Source organism: Leucoraja erinacea, chromosome 13 (assembly GCF_028641065.1).
Source record: "Leucoraja erinacea ecotype New England chromosome 13, Leri_hhj_1, whole genome shotgun sequence".
NCBI lineage: Eukaryota > Metazoa > Chordata > Chondrichthyes > Rajiformes > Rajidae > Leucoraja > Leucoraja erinaceus.
The window spans coordinates 24,400,957-24,415,760 of NC_073389.1; the positions used below are offsets into that span (position 1 = coordinate 24,400,957).

The following is a 14,804-nucleotide window of genomic DNA, read 5'->3' on the forward strand; positions in this document are numbered from 1 at the left end:
AATGTAAAACATAATTAAGTTAGATTTATATTATCGCTCTCCTATCTGCTCAGAATACAGAATTTGATAGATTATACAAGTTCGTGTTCTTATATTAATCATTAAAAAATCTAAAAAAAAAATTCAAAATTTCATCCCTGCTTACTGATAGGAACACTGAGATACACAGTAAAGTTCATTTTAAATCATCCAAAAGAGTTACTGGGTGAGTGCAGACATCATAATTCGTTATCTGCCGCAGTATCTCAGCAAATTCTCACAGGCACAGCCTGCATGTATGCTGTCATCATGGGCATACAAGCAACATAATGAAAGTAAGCAGTACAAGTGCAAAGTGGCTTTGAACAATGTGGTTGTGGTAATCTCATTTTATCAGGATCGGACCGTCAGGCAAATTCAAATTCTGCCAATGTATGTGGAATAGAGCTACAAAAGAAGCCACAGTGCCCTTAGCATGCTCTCCATTTTACGTGGCCAAGCACTCAACAATCTGTTAATCATGTAAATCAACTGCTTCAATATCGACCAAGTATCCTTGCTCTTCTGTATGTCCTGATGTTATAACATCACAGTGGACACTTGTAACTGGGCAATGCGTTAGACTTCATTTGCTGCAAATGTCTAAAAATGTAAGAACACCTCCATCCTAAGGTGATATATTGGCACCAAGACATACGAACAGTTTAGTGTTATTGTAGAATTAATCCCAATATGTGGTAAACTGAACTAAACAGCCTGTTTGATTAATTCTAATGCCTTAAAACCAACTGTATACATTCAAGTCTAAGTTTGGTCACAGATTAAATGGAACAAAAGGCAAGGCTAAATTATAATCATTACTACAGCAATTCTCATGTCCAATTTGATCATGGGGGTGCCTTTCAGGAAGTCCATTCAGTCAATAGCCTGCAACATGCACAATCCTGGGACTTCTAGAGCTTGAATCGAGTGGCTACAGTCCATTGCTTTATGTTTTCAAAATAGTTTCCTTTGTCTTCCTCTCTGGCCATTCATTGTTACTGCAGGCCTAACACTTGGTTGTCCTTCATACCACTGCAATGGGCAAAAAAAATAGATTGGCTCCCACATCAACTCTGTGCCGTCTCGACTAATTCTTCTATTTTTGACAGCATGTCCTCCACCATTGGTCCTATGAATCATCAGTAAAAGCTCACCGTTTACATACAATTGCAGTAAAAAGCATTTTGGATGATTTACAGGTTAGCTAACCACTGCCCAGCTACACCATTACCCAGTCATTGGTTGTACTGTTTACCATCACTCAACGGGCAAATAGAACATGGCTGACCCAATCTTAGTCATCAATACCATTAAGTTAAATAGCCAGTTAACAATTACTACAAACAACATAATTATCTGCTAGACACAAAAATGCTGGAATAACTCAGCAGGACAGGCAGCATCTCTGGAGAGAAGGAATTGGTGACGTTGTAATCGGTGTAATCCAGCATCCTTCCTACACATCCATCCTTCCTACACATAATTATCTATATCCTGTTGAAGTAAATTAAAATTCTGCTTTCCAATTTAATGAGCACAAATTGATTCCTGCACTTGTATTTAAAAAAAAGTTATATACCTTAAAAATTAATCACTGATTGTGATATTTTTTGGGACATTCGTGTTTCCCTTCATGAATGGTATTATTTACTGAATGCATTTAGCTCAACAGATTTTTCTCAGCAAATATTTACCTTCAGCAAATACTATGGACTTTATTTAGAAACTTAGGAATGATTAACATGTGCAATACAAAACTTAACTTGACATTTAAAATCCAAGCTTTACTCTGAAAGAGTGCAGATAGCATGACACTCACCTCAGTTATTCCTGCTTACTCACTCAGCAGATGTTCCTTATTTCAACACTTCACTATCATCCTTCCCTAATTACCTTCAAATATTGATCATCTACTATCTTTACTTAAAGCCCATGGTTCCTTCTTTGCAGTATTCCCATTTGCTTGCCTTCACCTCAGCACTGTTTTGAATATTACTCATCAAGTGACCTTAACCCGGCATGGTGGTGCAGTGGTGGAGCTACTGCCTTATAGCGCCAGAGATCCAGATTCAATCTCGACTACGGGTACTGTCTGTAAGGAGTTTGTATGTTCTCTCTTTGACCTGTGATAGTTTTCTCCGAGATCTTCGGTTTCCTCCCACACTCCAAAGATGTACGGGTTTGTAGGTTAATTGACTTGATATAAATGTATAAATGTAAAAAACGTTGTCCCTAGTGTGTGTATAAGTGTTAATGTGCGGGGATCGTTGGTAAGTGCGGACTGGGTGGGCCGACACTGTTGGCCTGCAAGGATGCATTCTCTGCATTTACCAGTTTGCAGATTACAATACTGTAGTGGGCCGGTTTAATGAACTGGCCCACTACTATAAGACAGAGTGCAGGAAGGAGATAGAGAGCTTTGTAACATGGGGTCAAGGCAACACCAATGTCAGCAAGATGAAGGAGCTAGTTGATGACTTCAGGAAACTAGGTGATGTATACGACCCAGTCAGCATCAATGGTGCCAAACTGAAGATGGTTGAGGACTTTAAGTTCCCAGGCATAAATATCACAAACAATGTCTGTACTGAAGCTCTGGCCAAGAAAGCACACCAACACCTCTACTTACTCAAAAGACTATGGTAGTTTGGCAATTCTCCAACAGCTCAAATCAACATCTACAGATGTATTGTAGAAAACATCATATTGGGGGATACATCACAGTTTGGATTGGCAAAAGATCTTACTAACACCACAAGAAATTGCAGACAGTTGTGGGTATAGCCTATTTCATCACAAAAAACAAGGCAGGAGATACAAAAGCTTGAAAGCACTTACCACCAGATTCAGCAACAGCTGCTCCCATTGTGGACCTTGCACTTTTAAAATCTGCATTTCCTATGTAACAATAATGTTATAACGATGCAACGCTATGTTCTGTACAGCGGTATTTTTCTCTTTACACCACCAATTGCACGTATACAGTTTGATTGTACTCGTATGATTTGACTGAATGGCACACAAAGTTTTTCCGTGTATCTCGATATACATGACAATAATAAACCAATACCAATGCTAACCTGATAAGACAACCAACCTCTCACATTCTAACTTAAAATGTCAACTTTGTTTCTCAAGAAATGCTGCCAGATCTGCTGCGTGTTTCCAACATATTCCTGTTTCTATTTCAGATTGCCAGCATCTATACATTTTTGCTTTTCAACCAAAAATGAAAATTCTACTGCAAAAGACCCTCTGTAACATACTTGATTTTTACCAGTACAAGATGGACGAATGGAATGCCATGATTACACTCACCGTTCTTTAATCCATCTGCACCCCCATATACACGTTGCCCATTTATCCAGTACTTCAAGTGTTGATTCCTTATCTCAGGACCTCCTTCATGCTTCATTCAGCAAACTTCTATCATTGTCCTCTTACAACATCAATACATGCTTTGTGCATCCAAATACATGATCATCTGTCGTAGCATTTCCACAGAGTTTACACAGTAACATTTCAAATTATTTTTCACCACAGAAATCGTGTTGTTTAAACTCACCATCATTTCAGCCTTCATCTTCTTTACCCCATGTACTCCACATCAGCAACACTGCTCCTACTCTTCCATTCCTACCTCTCCTTGAAACTATCATCATCAGAGTATCCCCTGTGTGTACGTCATTTTTGTTTTGCCGTGGGGCATTTTGGACTGCTTCTATTCATTATCTGCATGCTGCCCTTTGGCAAAATTATTGGCAAGCATGATCAATATTCACAGATGCAGTCCGCTCCACCAATTCATCACCACTGACACAAGTATTGTAGCTGTAGTGTCCTATGTCAAGTCATGGACTTTGTTCTGTTCCCAGCATTTACTGCTTTTACATTAACTCCTGAAATAAATTGTCCCATCATACAACTCAGAAACAAACACGCAAAAGTATCTTGCACACGTGTGTCATTCTGCACTTAGTCAACCACTCAATCTGAACCCAGTGGGGCAGTTTTCAGTAATACTAAGAGTTCATGTGCCAAGATGATCATATTTGGAAATCTAACAGTAACACTCAACTGTAGCCTATCTTTCTGTTACAGCACCTTAAGCAGGGAGTAGCTGAAATTATGGGACGGAATCCTATTACAGTACTGTCTCTAATTTCCAGCTAGCTTCTCTTTCCATGTACTGTTCATTTCCAATACTTCACTGTTATATGTTATTCTGTTTAAAGCCATAAATATGTCACCAAAATTTTTCAATGCTCTTACTTTACAACAAGCTTAATCTTTCATTAACTTATCTGATCTCCCTAACTGTTATTGACTTGCTTCAAACATGTTTTTTTGTTTTGGTTTCAAATTTCCAACATGTACAATTAATACAAAAATCTCAATATAATTTTCATCCTTGCAACCACCCCACACCAATCCAGTTTTCCATTTAATCTCTTAAAGATCCCGATCCTCATTTTCATATCCTCCATGTCATGTCACTCCTCCTTCTGAAATAAACTCCCAACTATTTATTTCCAGCCATCCCTCATCACCCACTTGGGCATCTTCATCTTTAAACTTACGCTTCACTCACTTGGAACTGTCCCAAAAATATCATGATCTTCAACCTATTCCCTTCGCTTTCAATAGCCTTCCAAAAAAACCTCCTTCTCTTGATATATTTTTTTCAACCTGTATTTCAAACTCGTTTTAATTCAGGATAACAAACTGTGTTTAAGCTTGTTGCTAGGACTAGAGCAGTTAGTAAACGCTGATGTTTCAATACAGCAATTGAATACCCCTTTCTGAAAGAGGTTTCTCTTCTGAAATTGAAAATAATGAGCGATGTCATGTCTGCTCAAGTGAAAAGAGAGTAAATGCAGAAATACCCTGGCACCACGTGAAGTTTAACAGAGACATTTCCTTGTATTTTGTTCAATATTTACCTATCACCCATGATCAGCATAGATCTGTGAATTATTTATCACTTTTTGCAAACAAAGGATTTTGCTTAATCCTAAATGTGGGAAACTTGCATTTCCTCTTTTCAAAATTTATGCAAGAAGCATTTATATTATACACTAGACCACGTGGAACCCATTGGGTCCTGTCCACACACGCAGGGGGGGGGGGGGGGGGGGGGGGGGGGGGGGCTGGTCGCCGAACGGAATATTCCACCACTCACCCATAGGTCCCAATACTAACCAATCCCTAGAGAGGGAGGGGCGGCAGAGAGGGAGGGGGGGGGGGGGGAGGGAGGTGGAGAGGGAGAGGTAGGGGGTAGTGAGGAGGACTAGGGGGTAGAGAGGGAGGGAGAGGGGGTAGAGAGGAAGGGGATAGAGAGGGATGGTAGTGGAGGGGGGGGGGGTAGAGAGGGAGAGGTGCAGAGAGGGAGATGGGTAGAGACCCTACCCCATTTCCTCCTCATTTCCCTCCCCCCCCCCCCCCCCCCCCCCCCCCCCCCCCCCCCCACTCCTATTCCATGCCCCAGGACCTACCCAGGTCATAGAGCAGCTCCAGGGCCTGAAACTCGGCCTGGTTCTCGTACTCGACAAGGCTCTGGCTGTAGACCCAGGCTCGTCCTTGGTTCCAGCGGCAGCCTACAGACATCAGCTCGGCCGCCACCTGGGCTCCTCCAGTCCAGGTTCCGACTTCACTGTCCCTGGCTCTGGACCCAGGCTCGTCCTTGGTTCCAGCGGCGGCTTCTTTATCAGCCCCAGTCATGGCCCCATCCCAAGCCCCGGGCTCAGCCCTCACTCCAGCTCAAGCACTAGGCTTGGCTCCAGCCAGGGCCCGCGGCTCCACCCTCGCCACCAGGTGTCGGGCACCGGCAGCAGCCGCACCAGCGCTGGAGTGCCCCTCCCTCCCGGAGTGGCCCGTCCTGCCTTGCGAGTCCATTGTGACGTTACTCGGGATTTTTTTCTCGAAATGGGCGAGTTATCGGGCTATTTTTAAAACTTTAAACGATTAAAAGGTTCAGAAATATAGGTGGGAATGCGACGGGAAGATGTTTATCACCTCGACGGAAATAAATGAGTAGAATGTGTGAAATGGGAAGGTTGTGGCCTAGCGTTTGGAAGAAAATGGAAATTAATCAGATTTTGCCCAGATATATATCTCACACACACACACGCACACACACACACACACACACATTTAGTAAGTTACTATAGCAAGTGTTCCCTCAACACAAGATTCCACCACTCACCCGTTCCCCCAACGCAATATTGCACCACTCACGCATAGCCCCCCCCCCCCAACTGCGCAGGCGTCTGGAAAAGGCAGTCATTATAACTTTTAGTTTAGTTTGGTGATACAGCATGGAAGCATATTTGTTCTATGTTATCCCACTTTTGCATTCATTTTCTACACATTACTGGCAATTTACAGAGGCCAATTAACCTACAAACCCACACATCTTTGCGATGTGCGAGGAAACTGGAGCACCCAGAGGAAATCCACACAGCCACTGGAAATCTTGCAACCTCTACAGAGACAACAGGCAAGGTCAGAATCCAATATCTGACCCTGTGAGGCAGCAGCTCTAGCAGCTGAGCCATTATGTTGTCCTTGTGTAAAAAAAATGTATAACTCATTCTTCAGAACCAAAACCGGGATTGTAACTGAAACTTGAAAGCACACAGAATATGTGTTACTTCTATTTCCATTATAGAGTCATGGAGTGATATAGTGTGGATACAGGCACGTTGGCCCAACATGTCCAGCTACACTAGTCCCACCTGCCTGCACTTGATCCCTATCCCTCCAAACCTATCCTATCCATGTACCTGTTGAACTGTTTCTTAAACGTTGGGATAGTCCAAGCCTCAACTACCTCCTCTGGCAGCTTGTTCACCATTTGTGTGAAAAAGTTACCCCTCAGATTCCTATTAAATCTTTTCCCCTTCACCTTATCAGAGGTTCTGTGCATATACCCGATCAATTCCTATCATGATTTTGCAAACCTCTATAAGATCACCCCTCATCCTCCTGCACTCCAAGGAATAGAGACCCAGCCTACTCAACCTCTCCTTATAAACATTAGTTGTCATCCTTGACTCCATCTTGGCTGTCTTATTGTGCCATAACACTGAGCATCCACTCTCAGCATATATGACCAACAAGGCCTTAAATCAAACCTTAACTTTTCTCTCTTTCCACAGATGCTGCCTGACATGTTGGACATTTCTAACATGTGGGGTTTTTTTTTTAAACTGAATATAATGTATTCACTTTGGAATGTGCAATTTCAATTTCACCTATTTCATGACATTTAACTAACCAAGTTTGTTGGTTTTCTCTTCGAGTTTATAAGCAGCCTATCAGAAAAACGATTGCTGGAAGTGGGGGGTGTGGTTTGGCGGTCACGAGTGGAATTGCAAATTTAGGTTCTGAAAAGATAAAAATGTGAGATGCAATATAATCATCTATGCAGTGCAATTTACCCCTGGTGATTATGAGAAATGCTTACCTTGCGCAGACCCAGGCTCGTTTATTTCCTACCCTGGTTTTGTCTACGCGTACGGTTTACCCTGTATGATGTGGATGGCACAGGAGTTGTAAGAGCACAATGAGTAATGGCGTGTCAGCAGGTAGAGAGAGCGCTTATCCAGTCATGGCTAATGGTCGCCTGGGGCAGTTAGCTCTGCAAAGCCTCCCGTTGACCCGAACTGCACAGCACACACACACACAAACATTTCACAGTCCCTACAAGGAAGAACCCAGGTTTGCATGGAGCAGCAAGGACTGCGATCGCTATTGGAAAGCTAGAATTCATTATGGAACGTAACTGGGATTAAATGGCACAATTTTCGCGAGAAACCCAGCTTAGTGCAAGGTTCGCGATAAATAATGAAAGAGGCCAACCTTAAGGCTTAACCATTGAAGTAATGAAGAGTCTCGTGCAGGGAAATCTAAACAAATCGCTACAATAAAGCAAAACCTGTGAACAGGAAACACAGCTGCTTTGAACACTGGCTTGTTGCTCCTATTGTTCATTTTACACATCAGGGCGACAATAAAGGAACTTTTTACCGTGTATCACGCTGCACTTTCCAGCAAGTTCCATTGATAATGAAGCGCTAGCTTCATCAAAAGCCAGGCGTTGAAATGAGTTCTGCATTGGAGTTGAAAGTATACCATTCAATAAACTACCAGCTGGGTTAATGTTAATGGAACTCTATGATGTTCGCAATAACGTCCAATAACTGCACAAGGCTGGCAATATTCAGATATCAATTTATCACGAGAGTCTATCAATCCTCTCTGCTCCGAACCAATATCGTGGCTTTTTTAAAATATATTAAAAAACAGATAAGTCCATACCTGAAGCAGCAGTACTGTTCGGTCTGTAATTTATTAACTAGCGCGTGTTGTCATAGCATCTTTCCCCTCGTAAGTAGGAAGTAATGTAAATTTACCAATATTAAAAGCTGCGAAAAGTGTAAATACGCTGCTAATAAATAACAGCAACAGGTTAAACTTTAGGTTTGAAATGATGCGGTACACGCACCTTCCACGGGCTAATAAAATCAATATCATTAAAGAACTGTGATTAATTTAAGATTTCTGCAATTCCCCACACCCACTTCGGAGGAAAGTTTATAATGAACCAGCGGACTCTGGAAAACAAATGACAGTACCTGCACCTTTCGAACCGCTGTGTGGATTAAGAGTTTTCCATAGAAGCAACACGCTTCCGGAAAAAAAAAGTATTGCATCTAGTGATGCCAGTAAAATTCATAAAATATTAATGTTAAAAAAAATCAGGTGCTGCTAGTCTTTAAAGCATCTGAACGGTTAGTTGACAGATTAAATTCACCAATTGTTTTTTAAAATATAAATCATTAATTTATTTTTTAGTCGAAATGGCTTGAGCAGCGCTGCTGCTGAAGGCGACTCTCTCCTGTAATGGTTTGAGCAGCGCTGCTGCTGAAGGCGACTCTCCCCATGCAATGTACAACACTGACAACTTTCTGAAACCCGGACATAAGGACACACGCAGCGAGCCCACTGCACGTCACTTTACAATGTTCGCGCTGAAACAAATGCTTTCACTGCTTGCAATCAGGGGTGAGTCATAAAGGCATACAGCGTGGAAACAGACCCCTCGGCCCAACTCACCTTACACCGACCAACATGCTCCATCTACACTATTTCCACCTGCTTGCGTTTGGCTCATATCCTTCTAAACCTGGCCTATAGATACATGTACCTGCCCAAATATTTCTTAAACGTTGTGATAGTACTTTACACGACGTTTAAAAAAAATATCTGATGGAAATTTGAAACTGCGCGATAATTCTGTATTCTACTACCTAGACGCAAGTTTAAAATAACCCAAACCACAGCACGTTTCCAGGTAACACAAGGAAGAGGTTAACCAGCATCTGCAGTTCCTTCTTGTACACCCCAGGTGACATAAGCAAGTTTCACTCCTTGCGTCCGAATTCTGAGACAATTAACCTTTAGTGGTCTATAAATACTATAAGAAAATAGAATTGGTGTATACAATCATGAGAGGAATAGATGGAGTAGACACGCAGAGTCTCTTGCCAGGATTAGGGGAATTCAGGACCACAGGACATAGGTATAAGGTGAAGGGGAAAATATTTAATAGGAATCTGAGGGGTAACTTTTTCATGGAAGATAGACACAAAAAGCTGGAGGAACTCAGCAGGACAGGCAGCATCTCTGGAGAGAAGGAATGGGTTATGTTTCAGGTCTGCAAAAGGGTCTTGTCCCGAAACCTCACCCATTTCTTCTCTCCAGAGATGCTGCCTGTCCCACTGAGTTACTCCAGCTTTTTGTATCTATCTTTGGTTTAAACCAGCATCTGCAAGGGTAAATTTTTCATGGTGGATGTATAGAACGAGCTGCCAGAGGAGGTAGTTGAGGCAGGGACTATCCCAACATTTAAGAAATAATTGGACAGATACATGGATACGACAGGTTTGGAGGGATATTGGCCAAATGCAGGCAGGTGGAGCTAGTGCAGCTGGGACATGTTGGCCGGAGTGGGCAAGTTGGGCCGAAGGGCCTGTTTCCACGCTGCATGACTCTATAACGGTTTAGCACGGAACAGGCCCTTCGGCCCACATGCATGTGCCGACTATGATGCCAAGATAAACTAATCTCATCTACCTGCATATGATCCATATCCCTCCAACACCCCCCCCCCCCCCCATCCCATGCCCTAACTATCCACATACCAATCTAAAAGCCTCCTAAATGCTATTATCATTGCTTATATCCTTTATCATCACTTTGTATTTTAATCAAGACTCCAGTGTTTGTAGTTCTTCGTGTCTCCACTGTCATAACTGCCTCTTCCACCACTCCTGGTAGCGCTTTCCACCACCCACTGTGTATAAAACTTGCCCGCATTTTGATATTGTTTAAGACAGACTGTTGCTACTGGAACTAAACTACATTTGACGTGCACCAATAAAAAGTGACAGGATGTTACAACCAACCTACAGATCACATTTTTGATTATTTTCCTCCTTCAGTAGTTTGGGTTGCTGAACAAAGAGGAATATGTTCTCACCACTGATACACCTACCTATGACGTCACAGACAGTCAATTTATAGCGGATGTTTTCTTTCCACCTTCCTATCTGCTCAGTATCTGTATTTTGTATCCTGCCACAAATGGTTACTACTAGAAGGTATACAGGACCCAGAGCGAATGCAGATTGAAAATGCAGCTACCTATTTTTGGTGGAATGTATGTGGTATCATCAGCATTTTTACAGGCAATCTTTAAGTCTCTGTTGAACAAGAAATATAACCCATGGACATTGTATGGATCTCATTCGCAGAATACCCTGTTTAAATACTAATTGTAGTTGATTGTTTAAAACGGACCAAAATACATCAAGCTGGGTTATTTACTTGGTTTCTGTTTTCCATAGGCATTTTCTCACAGGCAAATCTCCTCACAGAAAAAAAAGAGTATGAACATTAATTCACAAGAGCAGAGCACATTCTAACATTGACACATTCATTCACATACATAAAATGGTAGATCACATCATAACAGTCAAGTTATCCATTTTCCACAAGGGTAAGGCTAAAACTGCAGCGATTAGAATAAAATACAGAGGGAGATTATCTGGAATTGGAACCTACACAGGTAGTGCACTGTACCTGTGTAGGTTCCAATTAGTGCCAAAACCACCTCCCCACTGCTTGTTTCCCCAAAATTACATAAATTAAATCAATTAACTTTTCGATCATCATCTGGCAACTGTTATGAGCAGATACAAACAACATGGACATTATTGTGGCTTGTATTTCTGTCATCACAGTGGCTTTGCTGTTAAGCATATTCAGACATTTACTTCCACTTTATCCTTTGACCAAGTCTACATTCCAAAACCAACGCAACATAATCCCTGTTTGAATTCACGTGCTGAATATTTTCCTTTGAACACATTAGGTTCATTCAATCGACTCTACAGAAACAATTGCCAGTTCTGATGAATGTACTAGTTGCTTAGATTTCAGTTTTTCTGATCTCTTCTGAAGTGACATTCTGTGAGTTGGCCCTGGAGATGCCAGCAGCCTTCTAGTATCGACTCACATCATATAGTTCAGACAGCAATTGCCGATCAGCTAAGTCACCCAACAGCCCACATCATGCATCATGTTTAGGAAGGAACTGCAGATGCTGGTTTAAACCGAAGATATACACAAAAAGCTGGAGTAACTCAGTAGGACAGGCAGTAACTCTGGAGAGAAGGAATGGGTTTTGGGTTGAGACCCTTCTTCAGACATCATGTTTACCTGTGGCAAAAGAACAATGTGGTTCTGATACCATACTATTGCACCAGAAATCCAGGGACCAGAGTTAATGAGACAGGGATATAAGATCAAATATGGGGGCATTTAAATTCAATTAAATAATCCTGGATTAAAAAAAATAAAATAAATATGGAACCACCACAATTCATAAAGTCTTCCTCACAACTCTTTTGGTAAGGATTTGAGAGTGCTTACCCAGTCTAATTTCTACGTGACTCAAAACCCACGGCAATGTGGGTGACTCTTAACTGCCTTCTGAAATGGCATATTTGGATTTACTAAAGTTGAGGTCAGTTGTTCGCATTACATGGAGCTGCTGCAATGATAAACATCAGTATGCATAGATTTTCACTGGAAGCTAATTGAAATAAGTATAATGGCAATACACAAGTGCCTGGAAACTCCCAATTATGCTAGACTAATAATGGTACAAAAACTCTGGTGTCAACAAGGATTCTGGTAATGTCAGCAGGTCAAAATAGAGCAGTTAAATGTCACTAATGAATACTGAAAGACTAGATTAGGTGTTTGCGATGATGGCATATCTGCCCACGGTAATTTACAGATGTCAAGCCAGTTACACTGCTGGCTCTCAGTGGCATCATGGAATTATCACTAAAAATGCTTATCGAATCTTGCTACAGGATGTGCTATGAATTGCAACATTTTGTTCAGCGTCTTTTCTTTCATTGTAAAATAAAAATATTAGCAATGCATAATAATTTGAACTTGAGCAGCAATAGTTTATGACTGTACTATGTGATTCTTCATCACTGTGAAGCAAATTGCAACCCTATAAAGATGGACTACTGAGGTTTAAGAGTTAACATCTAGTAATAGGCGATAAATGCTTAATTTCCCAGCAATGTCTGCACACCAGGAATAATTTATTATATAACAAAGTGCATTGTTGATCAGCTAAAATGTCATGTTTGTGATAGTCACTTGGACGAAGAAGCAAAAACAATCATTTGTGTTTCCTCCTGCTGCTCAATGTTGATGCCCTGCAGATGTATGGACATTTTGTTTTAATCATTCATGGGATGTGTACATCACTGGCAAGCTCACAATTTATCATCCGTCTCTAATTGTCCATGAACTAATTTCTCTTTTTCTGAGGATTCAGAATTCCTTACTATGATATAATTTCTCATATGCTTGCTATTTTCCATTATTATGTATGAGCAACTATTATTCATTGGCAAAACCAGATGGTGGGACAAGTTATCCAAGCATTGATATCATGATACTCAACTACTCACCCATCACCCACACACGCACACTTATAGTTGCCATTCAATCAGAATCTCCAATTGCACCGTTGGTACTTCAGGAACACATTTGCTAATTTTACTCAGATAAAGGATTGAACAATGATGAAACTATATAGTTCAAAGACATTCATTGCGTTTGTGAGCCATCCTGTGAGCCCAAATGGGCATTTAAAAGATCAGGGTGCTGTAACAAGATGAAAGTAATTGAATAGCTTGTTATTTCTCCTGACTATACAATTCCTGCATAAATGGTAATGGCAATATTCATCCATGAAATGGACAGAAAACAATAGAGAAAACAAACATTTCAATAGTCATTATTTTTGATCACAGCTAATCCTAGTGTGGGAGATTGCAACCTTCACATGGTCTGCCCTGTTTCAGTGAATGCAATCAACCTGGCGTGCACAATCAAATAAGATCAAATAGAACAAGTTGTCCCACAACTTTAGGCTGTGCACGCCATACGCAAGAAGAAGAAGAGACAGCTAATCCTAGTTTTACTTCAAAACTAAGCATGCAGGTGCACAATGAGAAAGGTAATGTAGCATTGTAGATCACTCCAGGTGGGAGCAGCAGAAGGCAAACAATATATTATCCTTGGGGGAGGGGGGGGGGGGGGGGGGGGACAAGGGAAATTGCTGCATAAATATTTACGTAGCCCAAAAATTTGGTTGGCAATGTGATATTTATTGGAAAAATGGTCAGATGCATTAATTTAAACATTGCATCAACTTCCTCCCCCTTCTATCAACTTCATAAATGTCTTGTGGCTGTTGTTATTTTTTAATTCTGTCAGCTGATCTACATCGGTGAGACCAAGCAGAGGCTTGGCAATCGTTTCGCCGAACACCTCCGCTCGGTCCGCATTAACCAACCTGACCTCCCGGTGGCTCAGCACTTCAACTCCCCCTCCCATTCCGTATCCGACCTCTCTGTCCTGGGTCTCCATCATGGCCAGAGAGAGCAGCACCGGAAATTGGAGGAACAGCACCTCATATTCCGCTTGGGAAGTCTGCATCCTGGGGTCTTGAACAATGAATTCTCCCAATTTTGTTAGCCCTTGCTGTCTCCTCCCCTTCCTACCTCTCCCTCAGCCTCCTCCTCCTCCTTTTTCCATTCTTCTCCCCGCCCCCCACCACCCCCCATCAGTCTGAAGAAGGGTTTCGGCCCGAAACTTTGCCTATTTCCTTCGCTCCATAGATGCTGCTGCACCCGCTAAGTTTCTCCAGCATTTTTGTGTACCTTTTATAGTTTTATATAGATTTCCAACTGTCAGTTAAACAGATTTTCACCGCATTGTTAAATTCGGATGAGGATAAGATTAACAGCTGTAAATAGTTATTTTTTAAATAGTTTCCTGCGTAAACAACTGCAGAAAAGTGGTGTAGGAAGAAACTGCAGATGCTGGTTTACACCGAATATAGACACAAAATGCTCTAGTAATTTAGTAGGTCAAGTCAAGTTTATTTGTCACATACACATACGGTCAGGCTGTGTCTATGGAGAAAAGGAATAGGTGAGGTTTTGGGTTGAAATTCTTCTTCTGACGCAGAATGTGGACCATTTGCTGGCATTTTCAAAAATTGCTTCTGAATTTCTTTACCAGCATTATTTCATTTACAAGTATTCCCTCTGCCAATCTACTTGCATTATGCTCTGCAATTTACTTAAAATCATCATGTGTTATTGGTCAGCAGTTTG

General features: G+C 41.5%; 1 protein-coding gene across 6 annotated transcripts in view; it reads right to left on the reverse strand.

The window, feature by feature from the left end:
• The window catches only part of bcor (BCL6 corepressor), a 260,969-nt gene that overhangs the window by 126,871 nt on the left and 119,294 nt on the right, over positions 1-14,804 (reverse strand). Inside the window, exon 1 of one of the 6 annotated variants that reach the window (XM_055644612.1) lies at positions 3,587-3,611. The exons of the other annotated variants lie outside the window; for them this stretch is intronic. Within the exon in view, the coding sequence (XP_055500587.1) occupies positions 3,587-3,604 (18 nt within the window). The 5' untranslated portion in view covers positions 3,605-3,611. Of the gene's footprint in view, positions 1-3,586; positions 3,612-14,804 lie in introns of those variants that run through there. 6 annotated transcript variants of the gene reach the window in all.